General features: G+C 39.8%; 1 protein-coding gene across 3 annotated transcripts in view; it reads right to left on the bottom strand.

Annotated features, from left to right (window-relative positions):
* Window positions 1-6,905: 6,905 nt before the first annotated feature.
* Window positions 6,906-18,699, bottom strand: part of slc24a4b (solute carrier family 24 member 4b) — a 35,023-nt gene continuing 23,229 nt past the window's right edge. The window contains exons 10-17 of one of the 3 annotated variants that reach the window (XM_023415083.2): window positions 17,788-17,939; window positions 14,561-14,730; window positions 14,178-14,313; window positions 12,966-13,132; window positions 12,096-12,210; window positions 11,298-11,410; window positions 11,094-11,159; window positions 6,906-10,276 (exon numbers count right to left, since the gene is read on the bottom strand). In XM_023415083.2, coding sequence (XP_023270851.1) covers window positions 10,127-10,276; window positions 11,094-11,159; window positions 11,298-11,410; window positions 12,096-12,210; window positions 12,966-13,132; window positions 14,178-14,313; window positions 14,561-14,730; window positions 17,788-17,939 — 1,069 coding nt within the window. In that variant the 3' untranslated portion in view covers window positions 6,906-10,126. Of the gene's footprint in view, window positions 10,277-11,093; window positions 11,160-11,297; window positions 11,411-12,095; window positions 12,211-12,965; window positions 13,133-14,177; window positions 14,320-14,560; window positions 14,731-17,787; window positions 17,940-18,699 lie in introns of all 3 variants that reach the window. The other 2 variants (XM_023415082.2, XM_023415084.2) reach the window with 2 other exon arrangements.

Raw genomic sequence — 18,699 nt, 5'->3', positions numbered from 1 at the left:
TGGGTGCTGTGATAAACCCAGTGTACACGACCTTCTCAGGTGAAAACAGCAGTCAAACAAAATGAGCTATACTGGCGGGTGAACATGGTGGAGCATTTATCAGCTAAAGAGCCAGATATTTCCCTCAGGGTTAGAAACCAGAAAAGAGCTGAAAGAAGAGTGAATCTTGAACTTACATTTGGCACGACTCGAAATGAATGCTAATGTTGCTCCATGGCTGCTTGATGTGTACACTTATAACCATTTGCTATAGCGAAATGCTACACCGTCGTAATCGATGTTGATTTATCAACTTTTACAGGTTGTTACGGTGGCCCCTAGTGGCCAAAAAGGTAATGAGTGCGGTTTAAAACCGGAAGCGCAATGCATACACAAAAGAAAAAAATATATAAATTAAGAAAAATCATAAGTAAGACTTACTAAATAATAAATAGCTCAGGCATGGAGATGCTTCAGAACTTGCTTGAGGATAATTAAGTTTTTAAGATTTCTTGAGTGTCAGAGATTCATTGATAGGTAAGTCAGTACATCTACAGTTACATAGTAAAAGCTAACTCTGCGTAATTAATTTCTCAGATTTTAAACAAATATAGGCGAAAATGGAGTCTACTTTGTACCCCACAGTAACTGTGAATCCATGGCAACATTCTACTTCCTGTTCCGTGTAAAACTTAAGAGCTTTTCGAAAGTACCCTGTTTCATATTGATGGTTATGCTCATATTCAATATATTAAAGAGGACAGGGTTTATACACAACATTCTGGCTTTTGGAATAAACTCTGAGAGTTCAAATCAACCCAATTTGAGTGTGAGACCACCAAATGCACTCTTGTGGATTAGTTAGATTAGTTAAACCACTAATCCCATGTAGAGTAGACTAAAATAGATCTCTCACCTTGAGTTTTTAATATGAACTCTTTCATAGTGTTAACAGTCAACACTTAAAAATATGTTACATTTAACACTTATGGAGTTAATATTTCAAAACAATAAAAAGGTTCTAGATGAAAATGACTACAAAATAACGCCATTGTGATTATTTGTCTTACATTTGTAAAATAAATAAATACTTGTGCAACAAGTTAGGCTTAACTGTGCCAACATGTTACAGCAGACATACAATCACCTTTCAAACAAACTGCTATGGGGCAAACTTAACATTTGCAAAGTGTTAAAATGGAAATGACAAATATATTTTAGCCAAAACTGTAAAAAAAATTAGTCAATATATAACATTCCTATGTATTGTATAAACTCTGAGGAAAATGCAGTATGAAAGAGTGTGAACATCATATAAACAACCTTGTTCGCAGTACACATGTCTCAGATTACAGAGAATAACTTCTCTGTAATGCAGACTTGTGGTGGCATGAGGTAGACTGTTGACTAAACATGTAATTAAAGTCGCCTACATAGGCTAAACATGTAGGCCTCGGCTAAATAAAAGATTCATATAGATTCATATATTCACATATAGATTCCATTAAGCCAACAATGTTGACAAAATTAAATTATACACCTCCCGCACCCAAAACATCCAATCATTTTAATGCCAATAGGGAATAAAATGTACAGTTGTTTTCTTTTAGACACTAAAAGTAAAAGGATGCTGTCAAAAATTAATACCATGAATAGTTTTTTATTAATCAATTAACCCTATAGAAAGTGCAATAAATAGAAAAAATCTCAATCAAATCACTATTTGGTGTGATCACCCTTTGTCCTTAAAACAGCACCAGTTTGCTGACAGGTTTTTTTCTCAACCTACTCTTGACAGGTAGGTTGTTCCAAGCATCTTGGAGAACTTGCCACAGTTCTTCTGTGGATTTAGTTTGTCTCAGTGTCTTTTGTCTCTTCATGTAATCCCAGACTGACACCATGATGTTGAGATCAGGGCTCTGAAGAAAGTTCTTTCTGAACCCTTATGGCTGGGTGTTTGAGGTCATTTTCATTCTGCAGAATGAATTTGTAACCGATCAGACGCCTCTCTGATGGTACTGTGTGAGGGAATCAAACATCTAAAGTGCCTATAAAACTTTTGCACAGTACTGTATATCTCTCTTGGTGCTGAAATAAATTCATTACACACACAAAAAACTAAAAATAGCAATGATTTAATGTTTTAAACACTTGCAAAGTGTTAACAAACTATAATTCACTAATAAAGGAGGAAGAACCTAATTTTAATTATGGATAACAATACACTGAGTTATGGATGTGGTTTCTACTGAAAACCGAGCAAGGCATCTGAGTTGGCCTTTCTCTTTTAATTTAAAATTAGATTTGATTCTGAGTGTGAATCTATATTTCAGGCTACAATAAATGCAACCTTGGACTCTCTCCAACACTAATGTGTTCTTGTAATGATGGATGTCTGTGGAATAGCCTAACCATAGTCCAAAGCAGCACTCAGTGATCTGATGTATGACGCACTTCACATCCTAACTCTAACTTTGAGTAAAAGGCTGAATGCATGACTCACCATTAGTTGATTTTTTTCAGATTTGCTTATCAGAACTATCAGTCTCCACTGCACACTGCTGGCTTCACCAGGGCCGACTACTTACTATTCATACATACATAGATAAGAAGGTATTGTGTTACCTTCATGAACTGTACCGCATGTGCAGAATGGATTAATCACTGAGCCACAATGCACCGGGGAAAAGACTGTGGAGGCTGTCATAAACAGATAAGCATAAATGAAAGCTGAGCGTGCATCGTGTTAGAAATTCCTGCTGTTAGTTATAAAAACAGCTGACTGTTCTTTGAGTTTATGACTTCATTTCTATGCCAACTTTAAAGTGTCTTCATTATTATCTGGGTTGCTAAAAAAGAACCTAAACAGCCAGTGACCGAAGGTTACAGCTGCGATAATGTCACTGTCCTCATCATTATTCAGTTTATTTTAATTTTATCTAGTTATAAAGTTTGCAGACGGTTTAAATACCAGGGAAAGGTCACGTGGTGGTAATGGAGTACGAAAGCAATGCACCACTTAAGGATCGTGGACTGTTAGCTTAGGGACATTAAATGGATTCAGCCAGTGAATTTTAACTGTTGGGCCGAGGGGGGAGAGATGAGAAAGATTAAAAAGAGTGTGCGGGTGACAGTGCCCAGAAAACCAATAAAATCAAACAATACGGCAAGACCACAGTTGAGAGTACAATTCCCAAAATAACCCTTGAGATATTGCCTGTATACTGAATGTTAAAATGAATACAATCATCATGTGTTACCAGCAATAAGAAATAGAAAGAAATCACTTACTTCTAGTGATATAGAAAACCAAAGTGAAACTGGAGCTTGTGGATTCTCCTGCAGAAATAAGAAAACCAAATTCAAAATAACATTTGTCACACATTAATTAATAAGTCTTCTTAACACCCTTTGAAAATCTTGTTTTTACTGACACCTGGTGGTGCAAGTCCTCACCTTGCTGCAGTGATGTACAGGTGTACCCCAGGACTTTGTGACATCACTGTCACGTGCACACCCTCTGATGACACCCAGCAGCACTGATGGGGTTGGGTGTGTGTGTGTGACACAGAGGGGGCAGTGAAGTTCTGCTTTTCAGCGTGGTGTTAAGTTACTTCTTAAAGGTTTGTTGCGTGAATCACAATCTGTCTAGAGTGAGATGGTAAATTCTTAAAACATTATAAATAGCAGGTTTTGGTTCCCGACCTTAGGGTCACAGGATTATTCTGAGTGGTTGAGAGTAAACCATTTTGGAAAGCAAAAAAAAAATGTTTTTGCAACACAAACTTTTAACTGAGCAATTTTACATATTAGCAAGGCAAATTCATGTCTGCACGAGTGCTTTACATAACATATAAAAGATATTAATTTTTTATATTAAGGCCTGTGCAAAATTTTCAAGTAAAACTGAGAAAGCAAAACTACTCTTCGGATGAACTGACCACCATCCCGTCACATTTGCAAAATGTGATAAGGTGGTGGCAAGAAGACGTTGCTTCAGTTTTAATGGGTCCCAAGCTGGAAAATTTGAGAACCACTGCTTTAACAAAACACCATATCCCACAAGCCCAAGACCGTCATTAAAGGTTAAATGTCAGCAGTCAGGGGTTACTGCGACGTAATCCACAGAATCTGTCATGAAAAGTTTTCATTGAGGCAATTTTCACCATATAAAGTATTTCCAGTGAAAACACAGTGAGGTCTGTGAATTATCCAGAGTAACTGGGACACTGTGTTTCGAAAGAGATGTTGGTGTTGAATTTTTTAAATGTAGTCTTTATTTCTGTGAAGACCACAACAAAACTCCATCCACTTTCACTGAATCAGGTCGGAGGCCAAAATTTACCTCAAAACCAAAACTATGCTCCTGGCTGCTGAATACGATTATAGGTGAGAAGATCCTTGCTTTGTAATTTGGATGAACTAAACTTTTAAACAAAAGTCCAAGAGTCTACGTTCGCCAGCCAATGTCAGGACGCTACAGAGGAAGCCAGACCAACCTGGTAGTTAAAGACACAGGAGCGACCCACAACACAAACACCTTGTGCTCAGCAGCACAGGGTGCCTTTTTGAGGGAATGCAGAAAGCAGTGGCAACCCAGTTTGTTCACCATCCATCACTGTAGCACAGCAATTTACCCAAACAGCAGAGTAGTGTCAAAAATACTGGCAAGGCACAAACAAGGAAAGAACATGTCCCCAAACTGTAACTGTGGGGGTGGCGGGTGAACTGATAAACAACTTTTCAAAGCAGAATTATGGCACTGTATATGTGGAGGCCAGGATGCGTGGGCCTTGTCTCTAAATGTGCCACAACAAATGGTGGAGGGGAGTTAAGCCAGCGTTCACGGGAGACACGCAGTAGCTGCCCAAACGGGCTTGTTAGGGGGCAGAGAGGGAACTCATCAGTGCACAAGATCACGGCTGACAGAGAAGCTTGTTAACTGCAGCACAGTAGCCAAGAGGGTGGCTCATTAGGGAGAAGCACCAGTAGCCTGCACGAGTCATGCTGGTCTCACCAGATGGCTAGCTGTCTGCTGGCTGATGAAGGGCATGGACATCCATCATTAACAAATTGTGTGCAGTATGTTCTCTGTGCATGAAATCAAAAGGAAAGCACTTTGCCACAGTTTCATATTTGAAACTTTATATCATGGGTTGCCAGAGCTTTAGTCACTTAGGTGAAGAAGCTCCATTTTAATTTTCTCCTTAGCTGCAACAAAGTTTGTCTGCGACACTTGAGACGAGAATCCTGTTGCAACATTGCCCCCTACTGGTGCCACCGACTGGATCTCCAGATTGATGGAGGCATGATGCAATCAAAACATGAATTTCCCAATCACTTGCCCCTCAATGGACTCTTCACATGTTGCCAGCTGTCACTATAAATAACAAATTGTTTGCAATCACCCTGTCTGGATAAGTGCAGCGCTCTTGATCTTGATTATTGCACAAGACAAGTTTCCAGTAAGGGCCAATAAATCATTATTCATCATTCACTCAGGGAGAAATACACACTGTTACAGCGTCGTCTAAATCATAAGTGGGACTTGTTCATTTAGATATTCTTTTCCGGAGCACTTCAACCAGATGATTTATTTGCTATCTAATCTCACACATATCCCAAAATTAAAAGAATTGTTGCATGGTATTACTTTGAGTTGACTGAGTGTGAATTTATCCACTGCTGATGTGATCAGAAGATGCTGGAACTTTAATTAAAAATGAGTGAATTTTGGATTGAAGAAAAGCACGACCGGGCAGAATGGGGAAAAAAAAGAATGGATGCAATCAAGCCAGGGTGATATGGACAGAATATATTACAGTTTTTCAGGGGACATAAACTGCTTTTCTTGAAAAGTGTTTTAATCACTGCTGGTGCATCAGAGTAGCCACAAGAAGTACATCAAACTCATTAATTTTACCTTAAGGGTCATTTCACCAAGAAAGATTTATTACATATCTTAAACTGCTCACATCAAAACCATGTAAGCTGCACCGAATCATTTGGCTTTAGGTTGAAGAGAAACCTTGAGTCAGCAAGTCTGAAGGTGCCCCCCCCCCCCAGTGTTGTCACTTTCTGTTAATTAAATCTGACATTAACAAAGTAGAATGAATTACAGAAACAAGATATAGCTAGATCAGGTCAGCAATTGAATTAAGTTGTTCTTTATACTTTCAGAAATTGAAATTTAAAGCACTCAAAACAAAGGATAAAGGATCATCTTATAATAGAGTGGTTGAGTGGTGGAAAAAGCACTCAGAACAAATAGCAAGACAACAATATAAAAATACTCCATTACTAGTAAAAGTCCCGCATTCAAAATCCCACTTAAAGGGCCAGTACACTGACTTTACAGCCTGAGCTTGCGTTACTCTGGGGATTATAAATCAGGATATCACAGCCTCTTTAATTAAACGGCTTCATTAATTTTTTTATTCTATCTGACAAGCTCCCCCAACTTTATGACAGTGCAACACTAAATCACTGGATCACCTTCAAGTAAAAGTAGACAAGTATTATCAACTACAAGACTATTGCAGCTGGTGAGATGAAGCCAGTTTTTACTACTTTAGATACTTTTTTCCCTTCAATGGTCACAATGAATCTGAGGGGTTGTAAGATGAATAACAGGGAAGGAAAGAAGTGAAAACACAAGTACTGCTACACACATCTGTCTTAATGTTGGGGCCTTTTGGGGAATATTGGATAATTCTACCTCTGGCCCTCAAACATGTATGAACAACTCGACTCGGCTTTTCTGAGGGATTACAAGCAAAAAAGGTGAACAGTAACAAGTCAAAATAATTTAAAATATCAGTACATGCTGTTAAAAACAAAACAGCACAAGCAACAGATACATGTACAAATGGCTTCATTTAATTTATGTATTTCACAAACAATCCAAGAAACTTATGAGACAAATGTACAGGAATTATTTTGCCATTTTATTTTTTTTTTCTTCACATTATTGCTTTACAGTAAAATGCATTGGTTGGATATGTCCAGTATAGCAAGACAATACATTCATATAAGTTATACAGATGTCCTCAGTAATGTTTTATAGTAACTAACTTTACATTAAATATATTTTTTAATCATTTATTATTCTTGACAAACAACTCCCACGTCACATTGAGCTCACAGTGCATCAGGTCGCATTCAATCAAGAAATACATACCGGTCCTCTCTTGTGTTCAATTGCCATTTCTAACGTGTGTTCTAAAGTGTGCGCTTACTTTGTACACAGGATTTCCGTACAATCTGGATTTATGCAGCGCTACGACAAGAATGGCATTTGAATTTTTTTTTTTTTCCTCTTCCAAAAAAGTGACTTGGTAACAAAGATGTGAGTCAGACAACCGGTGAGGACGTAGATGATGACAAAAAGAGGATCAGTGTGTTTTTTTTTTCCCCCTCATGCTGTGGTGTTACCACTCAAACCTGGCAACCGGGACATGACCACACAGAGCGACAACAACAAAAATATACACAAAAAGAAACCTTAACACTGCACATTCTGAATCAACTAAAGTACAGTACAAACGTGCCTTCCCCCAACAAAAAGCATCAAAAAAATAGGTCCTGTATGTACAGAAGACCCACTGAGAAGGTTGATGGGGAGGAAGGTCGGTGTCCAAGGATGTCAGTGGGAGTGTGGAGGAGTCTGTAGGCCCTGTGTGGTCACCTCCATCCAGTAAACACAGCCATTCGAACCCCGATAGAGTAGCAGCTTAAGGGGGTCCAACTTTTAAAAAATTCCTTAAGGACAGCTCTCACGCAGGTCCGCTGAAAAGTGACAAAGTCCCGAGGGCAATGGAGGAAAGTCATCCATCCGTCCATGTGTTCCCTTGCTGCCCCTCTGCTCCTTCAGCTAGGGTTGGTGGAAAGTTAATGCCCTTGTGCAAGAGGGGACAAAAGTGGAGAAAGAGGGAAAAAAAAAAAGTAGGTAGGAGAGGGAAAAAAAAAAAAAAAAAAAAAAAAATTCAGACTTTCCACAGTCCCACTGTTGGAGAAGCGTCCGTGCCATTGGCTTAGTTCCTCAGCTGTCAAACACACACACACCTGTGAGCTCACACATCAAGTACTACGAGACAAACCGACGTTACATCTCCGCAGGGGATCCCCCGTCTTTATATGGCAACCTAGCAGGGGGCCTTCTGTCACATAAATTCTTTACATTGAGATTGCATATACAAGAGCCTGCTGCCAGCAGTGTGGCAGAGGAATATTTTCAACACTTAAAACGCTCCCCGCACGCTTTTCAGTTTTTAGTCTCTGCACCTCACTTGTGGACTCTTCACAGGCATTTTTGCATGATGTCAAAATGTCTGGATTGCAGTGTAGCTCGTAGCTGCCGATTTTTGTAAAATGGGTCGGGGCGGTTTCCATGGATACGCCCAGAAGCCCTCAGCCTTTTGCTGTGCTGTGGAGGAGCTGCGTTTAATGTCCCAGCATGCACTGCAGACAGAGGCGGGTGTGCTCATGGTGTTAACGAAGTTCCAGTCTGAGAGTCAAGAGCCTGGTGTGAGAAAACGTAGCGTGGGCCCATACTGAGCACGCGCACGCACACACACACGCACACATACAATGTTCTCTTGCACACACACACACACACAGTCACATATATACTGAAAATACACACGCACAGAAGGAAGCACTAGTTGATTCAGAATGAGAGGATGGCTGTTAAAGTGCAATATCTACATGTAACTCAAAATCAAGAGACCATCACCATCGCCACCTCTTGGAGTTGTCCTTTTCTGAGTTTCCCTGATAACCGACAGCTGTGGTTGGCACCCTTGCCCTGGGTAGAGGGGCTGCAGTACCCCCTACTGGCCAACGGGTGTTATAGCAGAGTCAGTCTTGAGAACTGCCTGGTTTCTTTGCATTTTTTTTTAAACAACTACCTCCATGCTGCTGCTGTCTCAAGATGAGAACAAATCACCAGATGATGACAAAAATCAGATGCATCCCAAATATCTGGAGACAGTTTTTTTCTGAAGTTGTGCAGAGGGAAAAGTGAAACGACCCATCACTGAATGACAATAATGCTGGAGTGGAGTCGCCACCACCAGCCCGAATACCCCTCTGAGTGGTCAAATCTCCTTACAGCACAAAGCAAGAAAAGCATTTCCATGTGCAATTTGTTTCAGTGAAAAACAGGCATGTCCTATATTTGCAACAAGCTCTCCTCCACATTTCATACTAGATAAAACCTTGTTTTGAAAAAATAAATACAAAAAACAACAACAAAAAAAGTGTTTACAAGTTTACATTGTGCAGTGCTGCATATGCATAACACCCTCACAGTCAACTGATCTGGACTGTGAATTATTTTGACACAAAGTGTCCTGAATGTCTTTTTTTTAAGAAAAGAAAGCAGATTTGATCAAGCAGATGAGGGTTGGGAAGAGTTGCGCAGGGTGAATGAAGTGAAGCGCTAACAGTATCTGCTCCCTGATGCCAGAGGCCATGCCAGGGGAGTCAGGTCCAGGCTGGAGGAGGGGAGCTGCCAAGGACAAGGCCCTCCTCCAGGGGGTCAAGAGGGAAAAAGGAGTGTACTTTTTTCTTTAGTGCTGGGGTAACTTGGTAAATCTTTTAGGAATTACTTTAAGGAGACTAGTCTCTACACAGGGGTTTTGGTTGGAATCGGCATTTGTGGTAGGATTGTTTTTTTTTCTCTTCACAGACTCTGGTTTGGTTTGTGGAAAAACTTTGAAAATGGTGTGTGGAAATCTACAATGTGAACAATGAAAACACACACCAACAATCCACAGGGGCACTTATGACTCTGGAGGTCCCCGACATCTAAAGGCATGCTAGATGGGTAGAAAGTTAACAGGTGCACAGAGGAACTAAAGACTTTACTGCAGTAACAGGCAAAGCCCAAAATAATGGGCATTCAGGACCGGCACTGTGTGACAAGAGGACAAATCAGAGACATAGAATGGAGTCCACCATTACAGTGTACTGCCTCTTGAGGAAATAAGATTCATAATTGGGACTGAAAAGCTTACAGGGGAGAGTGCAGGGGAGGAAAAAAAAAAAAAAGTCTGCAGTTAGGTCCAGTATTACTGAAAAAAAGATATTTTGGAGTTGCTATGGGAGCACTGAGGTTTTGGTATCTGAGACATGCTGCTGTGCTCTACTCCTCCATGCACATGGGCAGGTTGACGAAGGTGAAGACGTTGTACTCAATCATGATGGAGAAGCAGAGGAAAACAGCATACAGGACCAGGACATAGATGCCCAGCTTCATGTCCAGCCTCCACTTATTCAGGTGGATCCCCAGAACCTGCACACATACAAAATACATCAGAGAGGCACGAACAGGAGCTACTATTATCCAAACAAGATCCTACGCTTAATCAGTTTTCTGACGGCAGTCTTTGAAAAGATGACTCAATACCAAACAGCTTAACTGTGCAGCCAATCCTCGTAATATGCAAATCTGATCTTCAAAAAGGTAATCTATCAGATGCATTTTTGGCCAGTTGTTTTATTAAAGCTGAGATAATCTTTTTCTATTAATGAAACTGGGATTCTTTCTACTAGTGCTGATGCTGCATTTGTTTATAGCTACAGTATATGGGGTAAATCAGAGACAGGAACTGTGTCGTCAGTTTTCAAGGTCTTACATTTTCACACACTTGCTGTGTGGGGACTCATGATTATTTGACATCACATTGTGAAGGGGTCGTTTAAGAAAATGTGTCCCACTTTCTGACAAGAACTCTGATTTGCATTAAAGAGACATTCTGGTTTATTTTCTCTACTAAGACGTTTCATATTCCAATATCACTGAATGCATCACAACAACCTGTTTATTCCTAAAAGAAAAATGCATCATTTCCAGTGCACCAGAGGAAAGACAGGAAAGACACAAAGTGTTTATGATACAGAATTTTTTTTACATTTTTATGAACCAATTACATAACCTGCTTCAGTCCCCATTACATAACAGGGCATCAGTCAGTGATGACCTTAGGCAAACAGGGATCTTTATTTTGTCTAAAAGACACTGGATTTCTACTTTAAACACGCAAGGTACACTACAGAAGTGGTCGACATGTGGCACCGGCGTGGCGTAAACATGATTAACTATTGCTCACCGTGAGGGCCACAGAGCCCAGCAGAAGCACCACTGAGTACACCAGCCCCCGACTGTTAATCATCACCTGCAACACACAGGGAAAAAGCTCAGCGATTCATTGGCCGTCATTAAATGTTATTATTCACTGCGAGACATAAGGACACACTGGATTTTGTTGTCACTAATAAGGTCTGAGCTGTGGCAAAGCAAACTAGCTCCTTACCTCTGATCCATAGCTTACACACATGGTCTGTATCGCCCAGGGAACCCCCAGTCCCACCAGAATATCAAACACGTTGCTGCCGATTGTGTTGGACACCGCCATGTCTCCCAGACCTGCAACAAAACAAAGAGCAAGCAAAAAACAAATCTTTATTTCCAACTGAAGTTCAACATTTCTCTGCTCTGTAGTTTCAGCTGGGAAGGCAGTTACACAGGGCTATTTAGTAATGTGTCTGCACTGTTTTTTCTTGCCCCTGTACTTTAAAGTGCTTTGTACAAATTCCTATTTGAACAATTTGCTTCCATGCATGTACTGTAGGTGACACATCTGTGTGTGTGTGTGTGTGTGTGTGTGTGTGTGTGTGTGTGTGTTGCACTACATTTGTAAAAGCTCACAAAGTACAGTTTTGCATATCTAGATGTCTAAGTTTAACCAACTATAGCTCAAATTCACACACACGTTGACTCATCTGCATGTAAACAGCTTACAGTGCATTCTTACTTATCTAGATGTTGTGATACATTTCTCTACTTCTTCCATCTCTTCGCTCTCACGTCAAACTACCTCAAGCTATCCACAAAGACACTGCATCTATATTCGTATTTTAATGTTTATTTTAATGATTCAGCCAACTAGCCATCGGGGATCGTAAAAGCATACAAATTTTTTTAAATTAGATGTCCTGGTAGACAAGTGGTATTAAATGTACACCACATAAACACAACGTCCGGCTCTCCACTGCATAATAGAACCATAATACAATAGCAATCCAAAAATGGTTCAAGGGGAAAGGTATACCTTGCCGAGCCACGATGAGACTGGCTATGCAGTCTGGGACACTGGTGCCTGCTGCCAGGAAAGTGATGCCCATGATGACATCAGGGATTCCCAGAGTGTAGCCAATTATAGTGACCTGAGAGAAATGCACAGGCAGTGTTAGGGCTCAAAAATAGCATTATCTGTTTCATGGGGAAAGGCATGTCACATTCAAATACTAACAAATACTCATGTTTAATGTTTTATGCATTTTACTCTTTGTACCTACTCTCCTGGACGGTCTGTATATACTGAATAGATAAATTATTGAGTTATGTCCTATGGATAATTAATGTTACCCTCCTGGCAGGAAGCATAAGGTGACTCATTTGACAGTTAATACTTCTATGATTTAAACTGTACTAATTCATTTTTACAGTACAACTCTTGGTTGTGATATATCCTGCTTTTCTGATTTATGTCTTTGAATTTAAAGCTGCAACTAACAATTATTTACAGTATCGATTAATCTGTAGATAATTCTTTCAATTAAATCCATTATAGTTTTGTCTCTAAAATGCCAGAAAGCAGTGAAAAATGTTATCAAATTGCATGTTTTGTTAAACCAACAGCGCAAAATGTCAACAAATATTGACTTTACTATCACATAAGTCTAATAAATGCACAAATTCTTATGAACGTTTGACATTTTTACATTAGATTGGTTCCCAACAAAAGCAGAAAGATTTCCTGTGATAAAAATTCATGTGAATTTATTTTATCTTGACTGACTGATGTGTTATACTACCGATACTCAAGTAAAAGTAATAGTAGTAGTGCCGTGGTAAATACCTCATTCTAAAAATCTATTAAGTTCTTCCTTTCCACACAAACAGGTGTAATTACACTCACCATCCAGACCATCAAGTAGGAGAAGATAGCAATCCAGACAGTGGACAGGATGAAGGAAACCATGAAGAATTTCTCCCAGCGAGGCTTGGCACAGTTCGGGACGGTGAAGAACAGCAACAGGAGCAGAGGCCACGAGATCAGCCACTTGAACTTGCTGCCAATACCTCCTGCAGCAAAAATGCACATGAGCACAAGAGTGTAGCTCTTCAGCTTTTCATTGTGGGTTAAATTATAGTTGTTTCCCCTCATTGATTATGTGGAGAATCTTTTCTGTCAAGCAACTGATTTCTAACGTCACACTTAATCAGGTATATTGACCTAATTCTATTCGATGTGCCAACAACATTTACAGTTTCAGAAAATGTAAGAAATCTGCATCACATCTTTGTTTTTTCTGAGAGTTGTTTGTACCGTTAATGAGGTTTTATTGAAATGGGACAAATGAATAAATAGTGTTAAAAAAAAAACAACTGAAAAACAGGAGATATGTCTGCTTGTGGCCAAGCTATGGTTCCATTTGCTTTTATTCCCTCTTTGGCTTTAGTGAAAAGGATAAACATACCCATCCATCCGTCATTTAGCACCAATACTGAAAGCTTTTTTTTTTTTTTTTCCTGGCAAAAAGCTTTTATACTAACGGCACCCTTTTCCTGTTTTGTGGTACAAGATTTCAGACAGACAGACCGCACATGGCACCTCAAACACCAAAACTCTATCCTCCTCCGTTCCACTTCTTTTAATGCCTTTTCGCCTAATATAACCCAACAACACTTCCACCCACTTTGATGAATTGGTCTGTTTCGTATTAAATCAGATTAATCAGATTCAGATTCTTTTCACATCAGCAGCCACTGACTGATAAAAGGGCAGGCCCGCTCAGAGCTGTCAAAGAGGGTGATCATTAGTCAGTACATATGCAGCCACTGACTAATTTGAGGGAGGACATCAATAACTGTTGAAGCGGAAAGAAATTCTTAAGCAGATTGAGCAGAGCTGTCCAACTAAAAATGCCTTTCAGTATTACTAATGCTTCAAGTTGTTAAAATAACCAACACAGGAGGATGTATAATAGATTCATAAATATATCTGAACTGTCAAAGATGTGAAGATGCTTCATAATTAGGTTGTTCCTGTATCTCTTTACCCCCTAAAGTATCCGTCCATGTATGCCAAATTACACACATTCATCAAGTAAATACATGCATCACGTACTTGGAATGTGAAACGGTGAGATGGTTTCGTTTTCCTCCGCCTCGGTGGGTTTGTCCTCTGGCACGTTCCCGTTCTCGATTTCAACCTTCCCGTCAATCACTTGTGTCTCCACGCCATTGGCAGCTTGGACCAACTTCTGGCGCTTTCAGAAAACAGAAACTAAGTCAAAGAGCACATGAGCAGACGTGCCGCTCCTTTGATTGCTGAGCTACTGCCAAAACTTTTACTGCAATCATGTGTCTTTGCAATCCATGCAAAACACAAATATATGTGTACACTGTGCAAGTGAGATAAGGAGTTTACAAAAGAGTTGAAACTAAACTCAGACATGCGAAGCTGCAAACACTGTAAAGAAAGACTGGAGCAACAACGCCCAGCTGTACCTCTGTAATGATGAGGCGACTGGCCATGCGCAGACGGGTCTTGGGTCCAAAATGGCTGGTGACCATGACACGGAGGCCAGCCTCTGGAAACCTGAACTTTGTAGGGCTGGCGTTGATGATCTCGTCCACCATCACCACTGAGCCACGGCTGTAAGCCTTGCTGGGCTTGACTAAGGGGTGGAGGGATATGATACAAATATAAAAAATAAATAAATAAAAGGAAATGAATGAATGAATGAACTGTGCATCAATCTACCCGGATTAACACACAGAACTTTTTTTCTTTTGTTTCATTCAAGTTCATGTACTTACTCCCTTCATGACTGAAGTGCTTTGTGACACTGGTTTTTAAAAAGTGATATGCAAATAAAGTCAATTATACCCGATTGGCAAAAGTGCAAATTACAAGATGCACTTATATATCACCTAGTCTTACTAACCACTCAAAGCGCTTTACAATACTTGCCACATTCACCCACATTCATATATCACACTCATACACTGATGAAACGGCCATCAGGATACTTCGACATGTGGCCTGGAGCAGCCAGGGATCGAACCACTGACCTAATTAGCGGACGACCACTCTACCTCCTGAGCCACAGCCACGACTAAACAGCTAAATAAAAAGGGGCATCGTCATTAAGAGACACATACTATACTATGAATATATGCAGTGTCATTTTCTACTCTGTGGCGCTAGTTTCCTGGGCCAAGGAATATTAATGGTTGCTGAAGTAGAGCCATTTTGTCTCTATGCCAGAGTTAAAGCTGCCATAGGCTATTTTTTTTAATGTCAAAATATATTCCTGTTAACCTAAAATCACAACATGGACCGGAAGTTGACAGTTCAATACACACACAAATCAAAACTTAAGAGCAAAAACGTCCCCTAAACGAACTGCGTGAATGTCTTATCGAGACAAGTTGGGGTGTTTTCCAAAGCTCCGGAAATCACTCCTCCTGTCACTCATCTCTCCCTCTACAACCTACGTGACGTATGTTGGTGCCTTCATCTTACTTGTTGCCTCAACGGAGACGAGGGAAGCGATTCTTAGTAGAACGGTTTTGGGGACACATAAACGAGTGTTGACTTTCTAGGAAACAAAGGAAGGGATCATCACGTGTAGGTTTGAACCATTTTAAATCCAGTATCTCTGAGCATGTAACATGTCATCACTGTCCTTGCATCTAAAAATGTCGACGTTTCATGAGTGAGTTCATTGTGGCGATGCCTTTTTCCAGTTAATTAAATGAACAGGTTTTAAATAGTTTAGTTTCACTCAATCTTTCAGTGACTCTGAAATGAAATTTGGAGACAGGTGGTTTTCACTGGACAGTGATAATGTTGACAAAGATTCACTTGTAAGACTGCATATATTAGTACAATGTTGTAAATATGAAAGGTGAGCAAATTCAGTCATGATGGGAGCACTTGATCAAAAATTCATCTAGTTTTTATGGAGTTGCTGATTAAAGTCCCAAATCTTTCCTCCGCTTCACTCCAGGCTCATGTCGTGGAGGAACGGAGGAGTTTGAGATTCACCATAGGACTCACCTTGGGAAAAAATCATCACACAGTAGTTGGGTGGGTTTACATGAGGGTGCTGTGCACAGTTCACATGATGATGTCTGGGTACTGAACTTCAGATAGCTCTCCCAAATTGCCTGGTGGAGCTTTGAAGTTTACCTATCACTTGTGAATATTTATGGGACTACTGACATTGATTTCTAAATCTGCAGCACTGGAAACCTCTGGCATTTTTGACCTGACAATCTCAAACTGTTATGCGAGTGGTCACTCCCCTTCAGATAATGTGTGTTCTGACAATAATGCATATCTTAAAAAGGTTTTATTGGCATCCTATAACTCCTCATTTGCTCTTTGCTCACAATTAGCTATAAGATGCAGTGTATGGGGAATGAAAAAGTTCTACAGGACACTTATTAGTTTAACTCAGCCTTAATTTGACTTATTATACATGCAAGAATGCACATAAATTAACTGTGTAAACAGAGACAGCATAAACAGTTCCTCTTGTGAAATTCATTACCACTTCAGGAGTGAGTGGCTCAACACTCCAGAGACCAGCAGAAGAAAAGTAGTATGCAAGTGGAAAGAATTGGCACACAGCAGCACAACTGTTGACAGTAAGCAAGAATAAGTTTAGTAAGGCTAAACAGACAGGCATGTTAACACTAGTACAGCCAAAGTGGGAAGGGTTAAACCTCTCAGAGGGGTTAAATGTCACTGACTAGAAGTTTTTGAAAGGTCGAAAAAGGAAAAGGGAAGAAGTGGAGAACTGTGGCACCCAAACATGACATTGAAGATGCTATTCAGAAAAGGTTGAAGAGACCCCAAGACAACAAAGTCCCCTGACAGTAAACTGCATTACCGAAGGAAGATAAAAGAGTATCTTCATTACGCTTTTCCCATTTTCAACAGGAACATTTTATTTTGTGGCCCCTATATACTCAGATAAGCTTCAGTTGCTTATCACCCAAAAAGGGAGGAACATATCCAACTTTTAAAGGGGAAAAAGAGAAATTTAATAAACTGGGTCTTCAGGTAGTGCAGTTCACAGATGCTGGAGGACTGAAACTTACTTTGGAAAATTTAGCAGTTTGCTTCTCATTCAAAAAGGAATAGTTTGAATGTCCATTTTTGAGAAATATGTTTATATGCTTTCTCACAGAGTTAACAAGATCACCACCACTCTCATGTCTGTACACTAAACATAAAGCTACAGCAAGCAGCCTGTTAGCTGAGCATACTGTACCATAAGAAGAAATTGACTAAAAGTGTTACCTTTGGACAAAGCCAGGCTAGTGGTTTCCCATGTTTCCAGTCTGTAATGCTAAACTAAGCTAACCGGCTGCTGGCTATAGTTTCATTTTTAGCAAGAAGATATTAGAGTGGCATCATCTACTCATTTAACTGTCAGCAAGGAAGCAGATTGTTATATTTCCCCAAAGATGAGGAACTATTGTTTTGAGTACATCTCAGCAGAATATAGTATAAGCTGAAGCAAGTTAAGTTAGTTCAGCTGAAGGGGGGAAAGTTTAAAGCCACAGACGTTTTAGTAGAAAGAAACACCCACAGTCTTCCAGAGAAAGTCAAATCATCTCATTTCATGGCCGAGTTATCTCAATCTTATTTCAACATAGATCTGATTAATTTCCTGGCAGAGAATAGTCTAGTACCCAGCCTGTCTGATTAACCTTACCTGCTGAGAGTAAAGGCGATGACGGGTCGTCATCCCAAACATAGTCATAACTAGTATTACCGTCCTCCATCTCACTGCTTGCCGCAGCGTTACCATTGGCCACGTTCTTCTTCGACTTCCCCATGAAAAAATTCTGCATGCTGGAGTTGAATCTAGTAAACAGATGGAACATAATCCCTAAATTAGAGATGCTGAACTAGTTCAGCTGAGAGTCCAAAAAGGGAAGAAAAATAAACAAGATAGGACATCCAGTGTCAGGATTCACATTTGCAAATAGGGTTTACAGTATGAGCTTCAGATGAAAGGCTCCCACTCGTTTGTAATGTTGTATAAATTAGCCAAAATAAAGTCTTTACACTCCATACATCTATAGAACGAATTTACAGTTAAGGTGGCCTACTTTCTAAAAAAAAAAAAAAAAAAAAAAAAAAAAAAAAAAAAAAAAAAAAAAAAAAAAAAAAGAGCATCAGCATTACACTAACTAAAAAAATGGCTGAAATATGCTGTTTCTGCACTGGCACAGAAAAGGAAGAGAAAGCCAGAAATGTTCACAGAAGCCAATCACAAGGCTTTCATCAGCCACACGGGCCTTCAGTAAGACCATTTGAGTGCGTTACATAAAAATGGATCAAAAATACTGAACTGAGTGCTGCTGCTGCCTTTGAACATAATATGCGCAGAGGCAACACCAGAAGAGCTGTGCTCAGAGGTCCAGCATCAGAAGCCGACATTAGCACTAAAAATGTGTTACAGTTTCAGTGTACAATTTGGAAGAAATTATTCAATGGTATCATCTTAATTCCACATTTAATGTTACTTTCAGTTTTTCCCTTGTGTGAATTTAAAGTTTAAGGATAGAGGTTGTTATATTTTGTACAGATTGTGAAGTGTGGAGGCAAGTAAAAGACAGTA

Source organism: Seriola lalandi, unplaced genomic scaffold (assembly GCF_002814215.2).
Source record: "Seriola lalandi dorsalis isolate HSWRI2012SDOR001 ecotype SW California unplaced genomic scaffold, Sedor1 jcf7180002054544, whole genome shotgun sequence".
NCBI lineage: Eukaryota > Metazoa > Chordata > Actinopteri > Carangiformes > Carangidae > Seriola > Seriola lalandi.
The sequence above is the reverse complement of the archived record's forward strand: the minus strand, read 5'-3'. Positions and strand labels throughout refer to the sequence as shown.